This window comes from Vulpes vulpes, chromosome 14 (assembly GCF_048418805.1).
Source record: "Vulpes vulpes isolate BD-2025 chromosome 14, VulVul3, whole genome shotgun sequence".
Lineage (NCBI taxonomy): Eukaryota > Metazoa > Chordata > Mammalia > Carnivora > Canidae > Vulpes > Vulpes vulpes.
The window spans coordinates 117,824,187-117,844,645 of NC_132793.1; the positions used below are offsets into that span (position 1 = coordinate 117,824,187).

At 44.8% G+C, this 20,459-nt stretch overlaps 1 protein-coding gene across 1 annotated transcript; it reads right to left on the bottom strand.

Annotated features, from left to right (window-relative positions):
• Positions 1 to 1,353: 1,353 nt before the first annotated feature.
• Positions 1,354 to 20,431, bottom strand: LYAR (Ly1 antibody reactive). Its single transcript, XM_025998290.2, has 9 exons — positions 20,311 to 20,431; positions 14,623 to 14,801; positions 12,985 to 13,099; positions 8,681 to 8,788; positions 8,472 to 8,555; positions 5,195 to 5,600; positions 4,788 to 4,874; positions 2,151 to 2,236; positions 1,354 to 1,670 (listed from the first exon to the last, which is right to left on the bottom strand). The coding sequence occupies exons 2-9, from the start codon at positions 14,742 to 14,744 to the stop codon at positions 1,536 to 1,538; spliced, it is 1,143 nt and encodes a 380-aa protein (XP_025854075.1). The 5' UTR covers positions 14,745 to 14,801; positions 20,311 to 20,431; the 3' UTR covers positions 1,354 to 1,535.
• Positions 20,432 to 20,459: the final 28 nt, after the last annotated feature.

Below are 20,459 nucleotides of genomic sequence, written 5' to 3' on the forward strand. Positions count from 1 at the left end.
GGGTGCCTGGGTGGCTCAGTTAAGCGTCCGACTTTCGGTTTTGGCTGGGGTCATGATCTCAGAATCATGAGATGCAGCCGCTCAGTGGGCTCCTTCCTCAGCGGAGAGTCTACTGCAGATTCTCTCCCTCCCTCTGCCCCTCCCCCATCCTCCCTTTCCACCCCGTGCTCACATGCTCCCTCTCTAAAAAATTAAATAAATCTTTTCAGAAGATAAAACCCAGCACAGCTCTCAACCACAAAATGCTATGGAGCTTGCACTTGAACATGTGACTGGGGGGAGTAGGTTTACACCCCTGACCATGCCCAGGTTGGACAGGGAAGCAGGAAAGCATCCTGTACTGCACTCAGAGGAGTTGCAGCTGGGCTCTGCTCTGTCCCTAACGAGGTATGTGGTCCGGGTCAAGCCTCACTTTACCCTTTGCTTTTCAGAATGTCTAAAGCTTCTCATGGCTCAAAAATTGCTACTGTTAAAGGTACAGTAGTGACAGCTGGGTTTGAGGCACCATGCTGTGCACTCTACATGCATCAGTTCATTCACTCACAGACCAAGAGGAACCTGCAGTGCCCCCTTGTCCAGATGAAAAAAGTGAGGTTCTTTCACTATTAAAGGACCAAGCCAGGACCAGACTCCAGGACCAATTCCAAAGCCTTCATCCCAACACAGTGCCCCTGAATCCCATCTTCACAGCGGCACATCCCCTGTTGAGCTCAGGGGCTTGAGTCTGGGAGACAAGCTGGCTCCTCGGGCTCTGTCTGCCTTTTTGCCCCCACTCCTGTTAATCCCCCTCTCACACTTGCTCTCACCTGTAACGAGGGATTAATAACAAATGTTACCAGCTCTTAAGGGCTCTTGTGGGCAAAGCCTACTCAAACATCAACAAGTGGTACAACACAGCTCTCCTCCAGCACATCAAACTAGGACTCAGAACACTATTTCTGAGAGCATTTCGGTCCAGTCGGAATTCTGTGACAGCAACACAGCTAAGTCACAGGCTCCGTCTCACCTGGGTGATTTCCCAAACGTGGTTACGGGCCACGCCCCCAGTGTCTCAGGCTGAAGAGGGGCAGGGCCATGGTTGAGGATGGGCCAGACCCTTACGGAGAAATCTCTCAAGAGTGGGCCTTCCGGAGAGGCACCGATCGTTAAAAACAGGACTGTCCTGACCATAACTCACATATTTGAATGACACAACAAACCCACAAAAACCTCTCATTAAAACTGTGTAGAAGTGATGCACTTAAATACTTTTTAGTCTGAGCAAAGGAGGCATTTTTTTTTGACTCCTACATTTTTAAAAGTTTTCCACAGTAAAAGTATTCTTTAAAGTACAATAATTTTCACCACCACAGATTTAGAATTTTGGATAAGAATATATTTTCTCTTAAAAGTTCTACCAAAAATAGACTTTTTCTTTAACTTAAAAATACAGCTTTGGAAAGCAAAATTGGGAGTTGTTACACGTCATTACATATTTTATAAACAGTAGTGAAAGAAATCAACAGGATGGATTAAATTTTCAAATATAAAAATGCTCATTTCAAAAGCTTGACTTTGTCCTTTAGTAACTTAAAGGTGGGGTTCTTGCTGATTTTCTTGTTAAAGATGGTCAGGAGCTCCTCTTCCGATCTGTGATGTTCATTCGTGACTGCGTAATACTGCGCCAAGACCTTCACAAAGAAAAACAAAAATCAAATGGGTGATTTTTCCTGAAAATCTACCTAAAATTACCCAGAAGTAGGCCAACAGTAAAAAATGAAAGAAGCCCAGGTGTTGATCACACAGGTGCGTTCTGCTTATGGAAATCCAGGCAGCTGTACATACAGGAACACCTGCTGCATGTGTGTCACACAGTGACACAAAATTAAAAGCAAAACCAGAAGAAACAATTGCTCTGGAATAAGCAAAAGAGCAAAACATCGAGAACAGTAATTTTCACATATAACAGAATACTGTTCTGGCTAAGGAACTATGATGGGATCCCGCCCAATTCCCTCCCATCAGCCCTGAGGGGCTAGTGAGCAGCTTGAAAATCACCAGGATACAAATGTGCAATAGATAAGAAATTAAAGAAAAAAACCAAAAACTATACATCTTACAATAAAGAAGGGACTCTCTCCAGCTTCTATACCAGGGTTTGTGCACCATACCTTTTTCCTTAGCTTTTTGATTGCTAGTTCATTGTCTGGGGCCTGTTTCAGAACTGCTTTAATAGTTCCCTTCCAGTTGAATTTACCTACAATATAAAGAATAACATGTAAAACATTTGGTTTTAGTGTCACTACCAGAGGGATAAGGAAACCCTCTGTGTGACATTTATTTTGCTACCCAGGAAGTGAACCAGCCCTGACACTACCGAGTAGCAGGTGCCTGACCTGTCAGATCGCAAGCCTGACTCCCCTTCCAGGAACTTGCTCTTAGAGGGAGTGGGTCAGGCAGGCATCCTAAGTACCATCACCACTATGAGAATAAAGTAGGAAGAATAAGTTACTCAATTCCAAGACTTCTGATCAAGACTGTAGTAGGGACAGATGCACAGGTCAATAACACAAAATTAAGAACCTGGAATAGCACCACACAAATATGCCAAGCTCATTTTTGACAAAGGTACAAATCAATTCAAGGAGATAAAAGCCTTCTCAACAAATGATGTTGGCACAATCATACACTGTTGGGCAAAAAAGCGAACCCTGTACTAAATCTCGTACTTTACATAAAAATCTACTCAAAATGGATCACGGACTTAAGAGTAAAATACAAAACAACTGTAAAACATGGAGAAAAATCATTGGAAAAAAACTCTTTCGGATCTAGGGCTAAAGCCAAGAGTTCTCAGATTTGGCACTAAAAGTGTGACCTGTTAAAGGGAAAATTACAAATCAGGCTTCATCAAAACTAAAAACTTTGCTCCATAAAAGATTCTGTTAATGGGGTGCCTGGGTGGCTCAGTCGGTTGAGTGTCTGATTCTTGATTTTGGCTCAGGGTTTTGAGGTCGAGCCCCTTGTCAGGCTCTACAGGGAGCGTGCAGCCTGCTTGGAGGTCTCTCTCCTTCTGTCCCTCCCCTCCCCCACTCGTGTGTTTTCTCTCTCGGAAAAAAAAAAAAGGGAAAAAAAATTTCAAAAATTGCTAAGAGAATAAAAAGACAAAATACAAACTGAAGGAAAAAAAAAACTTACAAATCATGTATCCCACAAAGGATTAGTATTTAGGACTGGATATGTAAAGAACTCTCAGATCTTAACAGTAAGAAAGAAAACCCAATTTGAAAATGGGCAGAAGACAGGAACAGATGTTTCAATAAAGAGATACACAGATGGCAAGTAAGTACATGAAAAGATGTTCATCATCATTACAGATAAATTAAAGTCACCCCAAGCTACTACTACACACTTAGCAGAATGGGAAAAAACAAACAAACAAACAAACAAAACAACAAAGAAAAAAACAACCACCACCAAAGCCTGACCAGGACGTGGGAAAACCAATCGAGTGCATCTCATGCTGCTGGGGCAATACAGAACACTACAGCCATCCAGGAAAATGCCAGCAGTTTCTTTAAAAACTCAGTGCAGTCACCACACCACACAGCAACGTGCTCCTGGGTGTTTCTTCCAGAAAAAGTGATGGGTGTTCCACACAAAAACATGTACATAAATGCTGACACAGCTTTATTCATAGCAACCAGAGACTGGAAACCACCCACAAGTGTCCTTCTAGAGATGAATGGTCAAACAAACTAGCCCATCCATGCCATGTGGTGTTCCTTAATGAACATTAAGACTGGATTACCAATTCCTGCAGCAACCTGGATGTATCTTCAGAGAATAAGGCTGAGTTGAAAAGAGTTAATCTCAAAAATTCACATACTAAATGATGCCACTTGGGTAACGTTCTGCAAGTATGAAATGACAGAAATGGTGACAGACTAGTGATTGCCAGGGGAGAACTGGGCATGGCTCCACAAGGACCCACAGCGGGGCTCCCCATGGCAGTAGAAACGTCGTCCATGACCAGTATCAGTGTCGGCACCCTGGTGGAGATTCCTAGCTGTATGGGGTATGACTCCTGGAGGAAACCAGGAAGAGAATATATGGATAGCTAGGTCTCTAGTATTTCTTCCAACTGCACGTGAATCTACCATTGCTTTAAAACAACAAATGAATTTTAAAAAGCCTCGCATGTTCCAAGTCAGGAGTGGGTGGGTTCCAAGCTAAGATATCTAACCCAGCTTAGGCAGTTACTGACCCTGCATTAATAAAGCCCTGATTCCCATTTGAATCCTGTAGTCTCTTCTTGATCAGCAGGACCCCAGGGAGCAGCTCTGGAGGAGGCAGCATTTAGCAGAACCATGAAGGCCAAGGACTGGATTCTGACAAGCACACAGCCTGGCTCAGGGAGCCGGTGGTCACAGAGTTCCAAGTAAGGAGACGCAGGGAAGAGCCAGTGGTGGGAGGGAACAGCTCAGTGTGGCAGGCACTTAGAGGAGAGTGAGAGGAGCAGAGGCAGGAAAGCAGGGAGAAGGGAAAGGGAACACAGTCTCAGAAAGCCATATAGGGTTTATCTTCTGCTCCAAAGATCATGTATTTCCAGTCCAGACAGTTTCACCCCTAAAGCTAGAGAGAGGTTGGAGGGTGGCCCACAGAGCGCTCCCTGGTTCCTCGAGAGCTGCACCCTGAGTCTGCCTTCAGTCTTCCCTTCATCTGGAGGGGCCGATCTGCAGGTAGGCCCTGGGTCATCTCCCCTCTACCCCAAGAGGGCAGACCTCTCCAAATAATGGCAGTGATACCTTTTGCAGGAGATTCGTGGTCCTCTGGTTCTCCACCCTCTGAAGGTCCTGAGAACTTTATCTTTTTCTTCTTAGATTCTATGTCATCTAGGTAAGTAAAAAGATTAAAAAAAAAAAAAAAAGATGAGCATTTCTGGTAGCAGCTACCATTTAATGAAAGGCATGCGTGGCCAGGACCTGAACACCCGTGTCATCTTGCCCACTGCCCAAGCAACCCCACCCCATGGGCTCCTCCTCTGCCGTCATAGGAGCACATGGTGAGGAGAGGGGGGTGCACTTGCCTAGCCTGAGCCCAAAGCTGTCTGCCTTATGGTCCAAACGTGAGGTCTAACAGATTTTACATGGCCCCAACTCACTGGTTCACAATATACTTGACAAAGCCCAGAGCATACGCTAGCCACACACACCTTCCGAGTGCTTCTGCTTTCTCTTCCCGGGCCGGGCTTTCCTGGACTCCTCGCCATCTCCCTCCTCAGCTCTGTCAGCGGCTCCCTTGGCCTCACCCGCCTTGCTCTGGCTCTTCTTCCCTGCAGAGGCAGGGGCCTCCTCTCCAGCCTCCTGGCCTGTTTTGCGCTTCTTAGGCTTCTGACCTTTCGAATTCTCTTGGTGGTTTTCTAATTTTAGTTCTTTCTTCTCTTTCTTTCTATTCTTCTGCCTTTCTTCCTTCCTTTCTCTTTTATTCTTCTTTACCTCTGCTTGCTTTTCTGTGGGGTCATTTGTTCCAACGGCTAGAACCTTGGCAGAGAGCTCTGCGCGGGGCGGGCTGGCCACCTGGGCGAGTGGCTGCTGGGCTTGACCCTTACTGACTGCTTCCTTATTACAAAGCAAAACCGAGAGACACGTAAATACTCCAGACTGTTATTCACATCACTGCATGTGTCAACTGAGCAAACTGTTCAAGAAAAAGGTCTACTACTTACCATTTTATAACTCTGACCACCCCCAGCCCCCTGCCAAGAGCTAAAACATAGCAGTAAGTATATCAAATACAAAATAAACTTCCCCCAGCCCACACTCCACCCTGCGTTTAACAGGCATTTTCATTCTACTGGAAAAGTAAAGAATCCTTATGTCACTTAAGCTAGACCTTCAATTCTGGCTCACTCTTCACCTTTCCTCCTGATAGAAGATGAGCACTCAGGTGTGGCAGAAACCACAGGATTTGTGCATCTGCAGACCTGGGTTCAAGCACCAACTCTGTGAATTACTAGCCGGGTGACTCAGGGCAAGTTATTTATCTGCTCCAAACCGATTTCCTCACCAATAAAATGGAAGGTAGTAATATTTACCTTATACAGCTAATGTGCGAATAAAATGGGAAGTAATGTCATATGCTTATTAGCAGCTCGTGATGCTCAGTAAGGAGTGGACTGAGGCGGCGGCAACCGCTGGACTTCTGCACCTAAGTCCTGTGCCCCGGCCCCATCTTCATTGGTTACCAGCCAGGGGACAAGCGAGTCACCTCCAGTCTTCCTTTGGGAGACTGGGTCGCAAGGAGTGAGCGCTCCTACTCCACCCCCACCCCCAACTGAGCCAAAGAAATTGATTCTGGCCTCATTCAGTGCTCAGCCCTGGCCGCGAGTGCAGCCCCTAGGAGAGGGACTGCAAACCAACTGGCTGCCATGTCCCCAGCAGCTCAGAGAAGTCAATCACGCCAGGTACATGGGGGCAGGCAGAGAATGAGCTCAGAAACCAGACTCAGGAGGAAAGAAGAGACAAAGTCGCCTCACTCCTGGCCTGCAATTTCATTCCTATTTTAGAGTCAGGCACAGTTATGCCCACTGAGAGCCACAGACCTCAGCCTGCCTTCTACCCAATCCCGACCATGTCTCTAGCTGTTGCCTCCCCTCTGCACCCAGACAGTCGCCCCATCTGGCAGCCACTCTGTAACAGGGGGACGAACTCCTTTCCCACCTTTCTTCTACTTCATTACAGACTCTCTCTTCAGTGACGCCTCCACTGACCCTCTTTCCTAACAGAGCCCCTCCCACCTCCCATCCCTCCTTCTGCCTTCTATCTCTTCCTTGTGCTTCCCACGCCCTGTCCTGCTGTTCTGGCCCAGACCCACATGTGGTCGCCTGTTCCACACTGGAACGTAGCTCTGCAATGGCAGGACTTTGGCCTGAGGACAGCTGCCTGCATAGGGACCAGGCACGCTCTGTGCTGGAGCAGACAAAGCTGCCCAGTAGAAGAGGACAAAAGGCCTCTAGCTGGCTGGATAAACACCAAGAGGCATGAACGGATGGGGCCACAGGGCCGTTTGCTTTTGCCACACACAGAGATGTGCTGTGAAGTCCATAGGACAGGGGCAAAATGGCAATAAGCCATGTTTTAGAGTTAGAGAGTTCAGTTTATCATAAGCTACATACTGGTTATTCATTTACTTCTTAATATGTTCACAGTTTCAAAAGGGAAATCAGAAAAAAACTTAAAAAAAAAAAACTCTGCAGTGTACTAAGTAATTCCAAATCTTTGATTCTCACTTAAAATAATGGAAGTAACCTTTAAAAAGCAGGTGCCACAGAAATACTAATTAAATGACTGGTTACAGCATTCACTTCAGCACCACACGTACTACAACTAGAATAACGCAGAGAAGATTAGCACAGCCCCATGCAAGGGTGGCACCAACGTGACTAGTTCTAAGATGCCAAAGACCCAACCTGTATGTTCTGGAAGAGACAGATGCCAGGACAGTGTCACGGTTATCCCAATGTGCTGCCCAAATTATTCTGTGTATGTCAGTCAACTCCTGGCAATATGAGTAGAATAAAGTACAGTCAGAAAATCCCACTGTCATTTTTAAAACTACTAATGATGTAAGTCTCCAAATGGGATATAAGCAAGGTGCAGGTGGAATACATGGGGAAAAAATTTTAAATTAACAGCATCACCAATAAGGTGGCCATAGGATATCAAACCGAGACTCTCTGCATGTAATCCACATCCAGGGGTCTCTCAGATCGAACCTGACAGGTGACAGACTGAATCACGTCAGTGGGGTTCTCACTCCCCAGAGGGAAGGAGACAGATGCTCAGCAGGTACCCACTATACAAAACACTCACAGAAAGAGGTGCTTTAATAGCTTCAGCTGCTTTAATGCCTTAACATATACGGGGCCTTCTGTGGGCCCCTCACTTAAAAGAACACCTCGTCACTCCCATGTCCTCAACTGTTTATTTCTCTTCATGGCACCGTTGCCACCTGTGATATTTTACATTTTTTGTTTAGGGCATGGCACAGATCAGGTGCTCACCAAGTACTGAATAAATGCATGAATGGGACTACCCGCTTTTCTTTAAGACAAGGAAACTGAGGCTCAGAGAGGTAAAATAAAATGCCCAAGATCAAACATTTGGCCAACAGCACAGCAGGGATTCAAACCAGGTCTGTCAGACACCCAGAGCCCCTGTTCTTTCCATTATATCCCACTGCCTGATTTCTAACCCAAGTTGTCTCATGTTAGCTGGTACTGTTATCAAACATTGGGATTAAATACCTTTCTCTGCACAATAAGGAAATCTTCTCTGCAGTACATTCAGTTTATTCTTCCCCATAAATGAAGGCACAAAGAGGCTCTCTGCAAAAGAAGGCTGTCTTGACCTCCAAAAATAAGACATTCCCATTTCATTATTACTAATCACTTTTGCCACACTACAAATCTAAAATTAGATCCGACTTACGTTGCTAGAAGCTTCAGAAAAGATATTCCACACCTGCTCCAGAACAGATTCATTATGGACTTTTAAACTGTTCTTCATCCAGTTCTATAAGGAACAAAAAGAAAAACAAACCCCACTTGTTCTATTTTGACAGGTACAGGAAAATGCGAGCTCAGTCACCAAGGGGCCACACATCCCCTCCAGTCAGGGAAAGCAGAGCAAATACATACCTGAAATTTTGCCCTTTTCCTGGGAACGTTGTCAAAACCACTAATTTGCTCTAAAAGTTCCCTCACTTTGGGGCTGACATTGGGTCTTTTTATTAATTCATTAATTTTCTACAAAAAAGGAAGATGAAACAAAAATAATAAACAAATGGCACAGGAGCTTCATGAAAGACAAATTAAGCATCCTTCCCATGGCTAGAAGTTTCTCATTTCAAGGCTAGATTTTATTTATTTATTTATTTATCTATTTATTCTTAAAGATTTTATTTATTCATGAGACACACAGAAAGAGAGAGAGCAAGAGACAGAGACACAGGCAGAGGGAGAAGCAGGCTCCATGCAGGGAGCCCGACATGGGGCTCGATCCCAGGTCTGCAGGATCAGGCTCTGGGCTGAAGGCAGTGCTAAACCGCTGTGCCATCCGGGCTGCCCCTCAAGGCTAGATTTTATATTAACATCTATGCTTACAAATTCACCAGTGTACTAGGAGTCTTTGCCAGAGCAGTTAGGCAAGAAAAGGAAATAAAGGCATCCAAAATAGAAGTAAATTCATCTCTGTTCATAAATGATTTTGTCTTAACACGTACAACACCCTAAAGATTCCACAAAAAAATGCCATTAGAACCGATAAATTCAGCAGTCATAGGATGCAAATCCACACTTGAAAATTAAGTTCTAGATTTCTATACACTAACAATCTGAGAAGGAAAGTAAGAAAACAATTCTATTTATAATAGCATCAAAAAGAATGAAATACTTAAAAATAAACATACTTGTTAAGGAGGGGAAAGACTTGTACACAGAAAACTGTATACATTATTGGAAATAATTTAAAGACACAAATAAATGGAAAGACATCCATGTTTGTGGGTTGGAAGACTTAATAACAAGATGGCAATACTAACCAAAGTGATGTACAGATTCAAATGTAATCCCTATGAAAATCCAATTGACATTTGTGGTTTTTTGCAGAAATAGAAAACTCTATTCTAAAATTCACATGGAATCTGAAGGGACAATAACTATAACAATCTTGAAGAAGAATTAAGTAGGAAGTCTCATGCTTTCTGATTTCAAAGCTCACTGCAAAGTTAGAGTAATCAAAAAAGCATGGCACTGGCATAACGATGGACATATCAACCAGTACAATGGGGAGCCCAGAAATAAACCTCACCTATATGGGCAAATGATTTTCAAAGAGTGAAAAGACCATTCGGTGGGGGAAGACCAGTCTTTCCACAAACAGTACTGGAAAAAATGGGTATCTACGTGGAAAGGAATAAAGCTGAACTCTAACTATGTACAAAAATTAACTTAAAATGGATCAAAGACCCAAACTTAAAAGCTAAAACCATAGAACACTTAGGAGAAAACAGGGAGAAAGTGCCATGACAATGGATTCGGCAATGATCTCTTGTATGTGATCCCCAAAAAAGCACAAAGACAACAAAAATTAAGTTGGACTACATAAAAATTTTATAATTTTTTGTACATCAAAGATACTGTCAACAGAGTGAAGAGGCAGTTCAGGGCATAGGAGAAAATATTTGCAAATGATTTATCTGATAAGGCATTCATATCCCAAATATATATAAAGAACTCCTAAAACCCAGAAACAAAAAACAACCCAATTAAAATATGGGCAAAGGGCTAGAATAAACATTTCTCCAAAGAAGATATTACAAATAGCCAATAACACATGAGAAGCTACTCATCATCATCATCATTAGGGAAATGCAAATCAAAACCACAGCAAAATACTCTGCTATACCCCCCTTAGGATGCCTATTTTATCAAAAAAGCTGAAAAATAAGTGTTGGGGAGTATGTGGAGGAATCGGAACCCTTGTGCACTGCTAGTGGGAGTGTCAAATAGTGCAGCCACTATGGAAAACAGTATGGTGGTTCCCCAAAAAACTTAAAAATCCAGCTATTCCACTTCTGGATACATGCCAAAGAGAACTGAAAGCAAGGACTCAAACACATTTGTAGACCCATGTTCACAGCAGTATCATCCACAATAGCCAAAGGCTGAAGCAACTGAGGTAACTGTCAGCATATGGTATATAAACAAAATATGGTCCATCCATACAATGGAATATTGCTCAACTTTGAAAAGAAAGGACATTCTGACACACGCTGCAGCATGGACGAAACTGGAAGGCATCATGCTCAGTGAAATAAGCTAGTCACAAAAACAACAAATACTATGTGAGTCCACTTATATGAAATCCCTAGAATAGTCAAAGTCCTAGAGACAGCACAATGGTGGGTGCCAGGGGATGGGGGAGGAGGAGATGTGAAGATGTAGTGTTTGACAGGACAGAGTTTCAGTCTGGGAAGATGAAAAAGTTCTGGAGATGGGATGGTGGTGATGGCTGCACAATGTGCAGGTACATAATTATGTACTTAAAAATGGTTAAAATGATAAACTCTATGTCTAATTTGCCACAATTAAAAAAAAAAAAACAAAAAACCTTGGGAAAATAAAGAAAATAACCCAGAAGTGATGAAAAGAATCAGACAAAAATGGTATTACAGACAAGGAAATTACTTGAGGACCAAGGCGACAGGCAGCATTAAGATCTAATAAATAAATCTAATAAATAAATAGCAAGAACAGAACAAAGATGAAAATTAAATTAGTGACCTAGAGAAAATGCTGATGGCAATCTCAGTGAAGGCAGAGGAAAAAGACAATTATTATAGTTTGGACAAGAACAGTACATAAGAAAGATGGTCACTCACAAGCCAACAAAAGGACAAGTAACAACAAACGGACAATGTCCCTGTGTTAGGAAAGAATGAAAGCTATATATAAACAGACCAGGAAAAAATGGGTCCAGGATACTAAGAGGAGGATGAAACAAAGATTCTCTAGGCACTCAGGCAGAACAAATCTAGACAGTGACACAAACATCGATAAGGAAGATGCCAAGTGGGCTGGGCACTTGCCAGAGTGGCATACGGTGTCAGAAGAGAACAGGGCATTAATGACAAAGTTTGAAGGAAAACACTGTGACCCAAGCAAGCGGGCGATCTCTCCCTGACCGTAGTATCCATCTGTGGGTAAGCAGAGAGACATCTAGAAGGATACTCATTAATACTGACAAGATTCCAAAATTTTGTCTCTAAAACTATAGAGTTTAAGAATTTAAAGAAAACACAAAACCCCTGAATCCACTTCCAGAGAGTTCATTCACAGCAGGCTGAATTTATTCTCCCAGTGTATCACATTTAGTCTGTTCCATCTGTAACTTGTCAACTAGGGGTTTAGGGAGGAATCAGCTGGCTAGTGGACTGGGGGAACAGGACAGAACCTGAAGGAGAACTCTTGTCTATAATACAGAGACGCTGCTACTAAGGCCTGACAGTTTACAGCAGAGGGTAGCAAACCTTCTGCCCCAACTACTCATCACCCTTGCAGCTCTAAGTAACAATGGATGATACGTAAACAAATGGGCATGGCTGTGGTGGACTGTGGTTTGCTGACCCTGCCTGTAGAGAATTTCATTCAACATAGGACAGAACTCATACACCCAAGTACCTCAAGCTTGAGGCCTATAGAACATTATCTATTTCTCAAGGGGGATTAACATATAGCATGAGCCCAATAGTGAGGCTTATGCCACTAGCCTATGTATCTTAGTTAGGAGAAGTTTCACTAGCTTCTCAATCTGCACTGGGCAGATTAGTCCTTTATGGATGAAGGACTTTCCCTCCCAGGAGCTTGCTGACTCCGTAAGCTAGTGAATACCAGAAAACTCACTTTCAACCCCTATCATCAAAGGGAGTTAACTATTATTTATTTGGTTTCTAGAATAGAGAATTTCCACAAAGACGGCATTTGTCCTTTTTATCTCCTACCTTTTATTTTGATCCTTCCTTCTGCTATCCGTTCAGTAAGTGGTAAGTACCATTCTGGAAGGTATACCTGTCAATTAGGGATTTTGCTGCTTTTGCCATTTTTACTGTGCATGTTTCCACTTTATTTAAGTAGAAAATTCCTTATACTTAAAGCAGGTAAGTATTAGAAAGCTTCCATTCAGTTTTGTAGCCAAGGGAAAGACCGTGAGAATTCTAAATTGTTTCTGCAAGTCTGCAAAGCCTATGGATTAAAGACAAAATACACTGCAACTGTATTAAACAGAGAAAGAACTCTGTCATGATTTAGTTGTTTAACTTCAGTCTGTTCCAAGACATGATGTTTCTGCATCTCATCTGCACATATGATGCATATATTCTTAGGCTTCCAGAGAAAGTAGAAGATATCAGAAGAAGCTACCTGATGAACCAGAAGGGCCTTACCTGAATCCATGCCTGCTGTTTAACATCACCTTTGTGGGTTTTACCTTCATAACCTTTGCCACCATACTTTTGTTCTTCACTGATGCACTTCACATGGTTTTTGTAGTCATCACCCCTTCAGAGTGAAAGAAAGTTCTACCGTCAGACTGATTCTCCAACTGGAGGCTCCATCCAATGCTCACAGGCTGCCCCTACCTTTTACATTCCAGTTTTACTATGCTTATAACCTCATCAGGCACATTTTTCTTCTTCCAAATTATTCAATATAAAGACCACCATCAAACTTTCCATCCTTTTTTTTTTTTTTTTTTTAAGATTTTATTTATTCTTGAAAGACAGAGAGACAGAAAGAGAGAGAGGCAGAGGGAGAAGCAGGCTCCATGCAGGGAGCCCGATGTGGTACTCGATCCCGGGACTCCAGGATCACACCCCGGGGCCAAAGGCAGGTGCTAAACCGCTGAGCCACCTGGACTGCCCTCCACCCATTTTTAATGTACAAATGTCTTAAACTCAATTGAAAGGCAGTATTTTTTTAAGTGACTATATATAGTATGTAAGAAAGAAAAAAAAATTATCTGCAATGGGGTGGCTTCAGCTTAAATAACAATATCTGTATGATTTTCTGGTAAGATAGTAGGCCATCAATAATTAGTTGTAGAGTAAGTTAAAAGCTGCAGTAAAATGGTGGTATCTTATCACTGAAAAGTGCTACATCTGTGAGTCTTGGTAAACAAGGAGACTCAATTCTGTCTCATATGATCATTTTGAAACTGCAAGATCCTTGGGAAATGTCTGGGACTAGGTTGGGGGCAAAGTCCCCCAATAAGAAACAACCCAACTTTCACCTGTTTTATGGATCAGGTTTCCTCCCAGGATTAGGTATGAACAAAGACTTTAGCAGTTGCCAAAACTGCTTTAAAAAAAAAAATCACTGCTCTAGAATGAAATTAAAATGGACTGTTAGCAAATATCATCCAAACACCACAGAGGACACTGAAGCAAATGCACCAAAAGCTGCCTTTGCACTTAACCCATGTGCTGAAGGGGACAGAGTGTTAAAACTGCGGTGAGCCATCAGCAAATAATGACCCACCTTAGGAAAGAATTGATAAGCATGTCAAAGACCTGTCTCACCCCCAGTCCTTAGTCTTCACCTTTCCAGAGACCCCTCAGTGGAAGTACCTGACACACTTGGGGGCCAGGAGCTCACTCTTACCATCACCCTGAACTTCTAGGGGGACCTAGTCTCTCCCCTTTCCCCTGCTACTGTGAATAAGTCAACTCATTTTCTGGTTTATAAATCCAGCTCTTCAGTGTGACCAGCACACCACGCTCCTCTAAAGCCTTACTCTGGGTGGTCACCTCTTAGGGTCTGGTAATGGCAGCAAGGAGGTGTCGCTGAGTGCCACTGACAGACCACATGCTCCAGACATCCCCATCCTCCTTCCCTTTGTCTTCTCTTTGGATTGTCCTTAGGAAGCAAATAGGCTGTAAAGCACTTTTTTTTCTTAATTTCTTTCCTCAAATTTGCCTCTATATATATATATTTTTTTTTTTTTTTAAAGCCTTCATGGGGCCAGGGCTTCTAAAACTTGTCTGGACCTTTAATATGATCTACATGAATTATGTAGAACTTACCAGAAATCTTTACCACAGTCAATGCAAGACAGGCATTCACAGTTTCTGCAAACAGCCACATGCTTTTCCACTTGTACTTTCTTCACTGATTCACCACATGCATTGCATGTAAAAAATACCATTTTTACCTAAATGGGTAAGTATCTATTCTCTATCCAAGATAGGTTTGAAGTCTTGTCCTAAGAGAAAATTAAAAGAAAGGAAAAAATAATTATCATTGTAATCTGAAACTTCTATTCCCAATAAACCATCATACAGCTCACTTTTCAACCCGAATTTCACATGAAAATAGCTACAAAGAACAGAATCAAAGTTGATTAGCAATCTATATAAAACTCTACCAGCATGTAAGTAAAGTTATAATTAACAGAAATAATAGCAGACATCTGTTAAGCAGATGTTTACCTTGTGCAGGGCCTATTCTAAAAGCTTTACAGGTATTAAATTTAATCCTCACAGCAACCCTGTGAGGGGAGGTCTATTATTGTGTACAATTTGCAAGACAAATGGAAACACAGAGAGATTAAGTTACTTGCCCAAGGTCACACAGTAGCAAAACCAGGATTTAAATTTGCCAGGCTGGCTCTAGGGGAGAAGTTTTAGGGGCATTAAGCAAAATGTCCACCTTTTCTAATAAGGTGAAGCTTGCTTTGCCCCCCCCCCCCCTTGCCCTTAGATGTGAACTGCCAAATTACCTCAGATCCCCAAATACAAGAACAACATAGTAAGGGGAGCGTGGGGAGTTTAGGAAGGTTTAGAAAATCAAGGTCTAGACGTTTCTCAAAGCACAAAAACATTCACACAGGCATGACTACATAGCCACAGGTGTTAAATATAAGGATGTGCTCTTTGGTCTTAGTGGACAAGGAGGAGGTGAGGGAGGGGCCTCCTTCATGTCGCTTCTCATCAGATCAATAAAGAAGTGGAATTATATATATCAAGGTGTCCCAGCTGCTGGGTGCTGAATTACTGGAAGGCATTCACAAACCTACGTGTCCCAAGCACTGCCCCAAGATTTAGTATATGTTGCAAATACATAACTACCATTTACCGATTTCATGGAGACCCTACTGTGCTCAACAAAACAAATTCATCTGAAAGTGTTATGGAAGTCACAGTAACTTTCCATGGCTACAGAATTTTTTAATCACATCCTTAAAGATTACTGTCATTTTACATTAGAAATAAGTTTCAGAGCAAAAATACTGACAACTGTTTGACCCACCATCTTCTCCGTCCTTATAAAGGCGAAGGTAAGGGTCAAATAAACTGGTGCACTTTGATTTATACAGAAATCCTTCAGCACGTATGAGCAGTTGGGTTCACAAGAGAGTTTCCATGCACGAAATCACTCTCTCCTCCACTCCCATATTCTGGGTCACTGCCAGAGAGGTCACACATAAGGAAGTTTTCAGGGCTGTTCCCTTCCATTCAGCCTTGAATGGAAATGTACATCCTGGCCTCAACCCCAGGTTTACAAAGGCCCAGCCATCGCTCTTGGAAGCCCCTTGCCCTGTGGGGCACTGTCAGATGTCAGCTTGCCTGACATTCCACATATGAAAGCAGGTCCACGGCTCTGTGTTCCCCTCCGCAGCTTGCCATCAGCTTGGCAAGGGAGGGCATATGGTCAGCTACTGCCTTGCTAACACCCAATCTAGAGGGAAGCAAACGTGATTCTTCTGGGATGTGAGGCAACTGTGACCATCTCTCATCTGGTTATCATAAAGGTTATCACATCTGGTGTCAACTAGTCAGGAGTCCTGGGAAGTTGCTATCATGTGGACTATGACTCAGCTCCCCCCAAGCTTGGCATTCTGCACAGATGGATGCTCAATCAATGGCAGGCAATGATATCATCGGCCACTCTGCCTCACAAGGAGAGAACAAAGGTCAGACAAGAACTAACGTGTTATTCAGTAGTCTGTGGGAGCACTTTTGTGTACAAACTAGAGCAAATCATTTAGTCACCAAGAAATGGATGGCCATCATAACCACAAGGTACAAGCAGCTGTGTTAAGACAAATTATCTGCTGGAAATTTTAAAAGCACTTTTGTTAGGAAATCTGACCAGGAAAAATACCCCCTCAAGCTTAAGCTATGGCCTAGAGCCTTTTGACTTTCATTGCAGAGGTCCATTCTGTTTCTCGATCGAGGGGGTGAGAGGAAGGGAGGTTTCGGCAAGCTTTGAGATCCAACTGGGAGATTCAGTCTGTCAAGGAAGGTCAGGGATGAAAGGCCTGGGAAGGACAGCTGGAAACAAAACGTATCAACTGAAAGAAGCCAGTGATGTTGACAAAAAAGATGCTTGGAATATCTGTGCAAAACATGTTATCTCTCTGGGGATTAGCCTACATGGTGTAAACATCAATTCAGAAGAGGATTAGAATTTGGTCACATGTCCACTGGAAAAATACCCCTACAACGATTTTCATTTGGTCTTTTGTGGCAAATGTTCATATTTAGAAATCTAGTGGGTTTTTTTTCTTTTTAAGCAGAATAGGTAGCTTGTGAAGTAAGTCACAACTCTGTCTCTGAGAGCCTCAGGTTCTTAGAGCCACTGATGCATTTCTACACTTGATCTGAATCAGTAACAGTGTGGCCACCTGCTTGTTAATGAGATAAGGTCTGTAAGGAGCTTACCCCTCCCTTACTTAGAGCCCCAAAGACATCCCGGCACTAGCCAAGAGTCACCTTGATTACACCTCTTATCTGAACACCTTTCCTGTGTGCAGTAAACACTTGTGTGTCTGTCTGTAAGGGGGGTGGAGTGCAAAGAACAGCAAGCTCCGAACCACCTAACTGCACATTGGACACGGTGGCCCAAGTCTTAGCAGGCTTAAGACTGCAGAAGTGTAAATGTTACAAACTTACAAAAAGATGCCTTCTGAAAATTCAGTCCCTCTAATGGAAGAGGGCAAGCACTGCCTTAAAAATTTAAACTTACACAAATCTCACAAAACTAAGTAAATGTGAAAGAACCTTAAACTTTCAAATGGATGTTTTTGGTAAATGTGTAACATTTATACTTTTGGCAATTTGGAAAGCTGAAAGCCAGTTGCATTAAGACGTTACAATACCCTGTCCACAGGGCTCAGATATTACATATTTCAACTTTTAGCCCACCATGTAAAGACATGATGGCATGCTTCATGGGGCTAAATAAAGATCCCCTTTTCCTTTCCTGGCTCAGGATAGCCACAGAGATTTTTTTAAAGATTTTATTTATTCATGAGAGATGCAGAGAGAGAGAGAGAGAGAGAGAGACGGGCAGAGACACAGGCTGAGGGAGAAGCAGGCTCCCATGCAGGGAGCCCGACACGGGACTCGATCCCAGAACTCCAGGATCACACACTGGGCTGAAGGCGGCGCTAAACCGCTGAGCCACGGGGGTTGCCCAGCCACAGAGATTCTGTGTGCTCTTCCTTCTAGAGATGGGGACCCATGAAAAGAGAAAGCAGTGTTCGTGGACTGGTCGAAAGCATACTCAAGTTCTCACTCCAGTTAAGTCACTGTGATTCATTTCGGCAGACCTCTGGTCAATGCCGAGTGTGCACTGGGATCCATATGCACCTGGGTGCCTTCCCCAAAGGAGGCCAGTCCCTGTGTGAGCTTCTGACTGTCCGTTCACCTTATGAGCTTCTCAGCACATGCTACAAGCCAAGAAAAAGATGGAGTTACAGAACACGATCGCTAGGCTCTCCATAAAGCTGCACTTCATACTAACAATCAGAATTGCACCCAACACCTCTACAACAGGTATTATCACATTACCACCCCAGCATCTGTAAGAGATAGTGGAGGCTCAGAGAGGTTAAGTGATTAGGCTGGAGACAGGGAGTGGCAGAGGTAGCCTGAGACAAGCTCCTGCCCTGCCTCCTCTCTCTTGACTTGTCATGTTTTTGGCCATTTGCTTGGCCACTACTCGGTGAGCACAAGCCGGAGGCCCCCATCCCAAAAGAAAAATTAAAAAAAAAAAAAAAAAAAAGCAAAAACAGCAAAGGCTCTACAGTGACCTTCCATTTTACACTGAGCAGGGATACCATCCTTGTTACAACTGAGGTCAGGTGTCAGAAAATGAGTCTGAGTTGAGGGGAGCAGGCAGCAATAGCAAGGGGCTGGGAACTTATGAGGGACTTGGGACACCTCAGGGGTCCTCTTACCAGGATGGTGGCCCTGTTCGGTTGAATGTTGTTGACTCAGGGCCAGAGATCTGAGCTGGAGCAGGCATCTACCAATGAAAAATGACCTCAAGCTATCCTAACTTCCCAGATTCTGTTCTTCTATAAAATGGGTCCAAAATCTTATCTTAAGAGCTTTGTGTGGAAGATAAGAGATAGGAAAGAATCATCCTTACCCAACAGTAGAAAGTATTTCCTATGACCTATTAATTTGCCCAACAATGCCAGTACACCTGGTCCCCTCCTAATCCCATGTCTCTTTAAACATGACCCTCAATCACTCATCTGGCTTCATAAATTCACTCATGTCCTCTGGCTCCCTGCCCAATGGGGACGTACTCCACCACCCTGTTACCTGATACAAGGGCCTCATATTTAGTTCTAGAACTGGGTTCTAGAGTTCTTTTTAAACCTTCCTGCCTCTACATTTTTATATTGTTTATTTCTGCAAACACTACACTCCCTATTCTTTAAACATTCTCGCACAGGCATGGAGGCGCAGACCTAAACCTCAAACAGCCCACCTTATGGGGCAGGCTGGCAACCACCGCGCAATTCCCAGTGAGCCCCACGACCTCCGACAAGTCACTGTCCCCTCTTAGCCTCGGGTCCTCCCATCTGTGAAGCGAGGTGCCAGGAGCCCCTTCCAGGGGTGGAATTCCAAGACACGAAGGGTATGGCGCGAGGGAAGGACAGAGGAGTACACAGTCTGCCTTGTGGCCTCAGCCTGCGGGGTGACGGGGCTCCCCATGTGCACTCACCCTGTGAGGCAGGTACATCTATGTCCACCTAACAGATGGGCGCGCCGAGGCGGGCCCGTGGAGCCATGTCCCCCGCCTCCCCAGGACTACATCACCAGCATCCCTTTGGGTGTATCGGTATCCGTGCAAGTCTAGCGCGGGTCAGACGCGCTGTGCTAGGCTCTGGGGCCTGGGGGGTGCTGGGTGAGTCCCAAGGAGCCCTCCGCAGGGAGGTCAGCGGTGCAAGTACCCCCACGCCGTTCCCCAGTCTCCCCGGAAGCAGGTGCTGCGGGCAGCCCCGTCCTGGGTGGCCAACAGGTCTGCGCGCGTGCAATCCTCGCAGCAGATCTCAGGTTCTGTGTTCGTCCCCTTCGCAGACCGACAAACGGCGGCGCAGGAGGACTAACTCGCAGGTCACACACGGAGCTAGAGGCAGGCCTGGAGTCGCGGGCGGCGGCCGGGGCGCCCTCCGTCGGTCCCGGCACCCCCAGGCACCCGGCCCCAGGCCGCCCCCGTAGGGACGCAGCCCCCCAGGCCTCGGGGAGCGCGAGCTGGCCCGACTGGAGGCGGCCGCAGCCCAGCCCCGCGGGGACCCTGCGCGAGGACCTCCCGCCTCCGACCAGGCTCTTCGCTGCCCGCGGGACGAAGGCCACGGGAACGGCCCGCCTCGTCCTTCCGCGGGGAAAGCCCCAGGAGGGGTGTAGCGGTGGAAACGCCGGCGCCAGCCCACCGCCCCCCCAGCCCCAGCCTCCCGGGGCGCCGCCCCTCACCTCTCCGCCGGCGCCCGCCAACGGTTTCAACCCGCCGCGAGGAGCACGTGGAGACGCAGCCGCCCGTCCCGCGCCGCAGCCGCCTCCCTCCGGGCGCCCCCCGCGCCTGCGCCGTCCCGGCGGAAGTGACGTCCCCGGAAGCCGGAGGC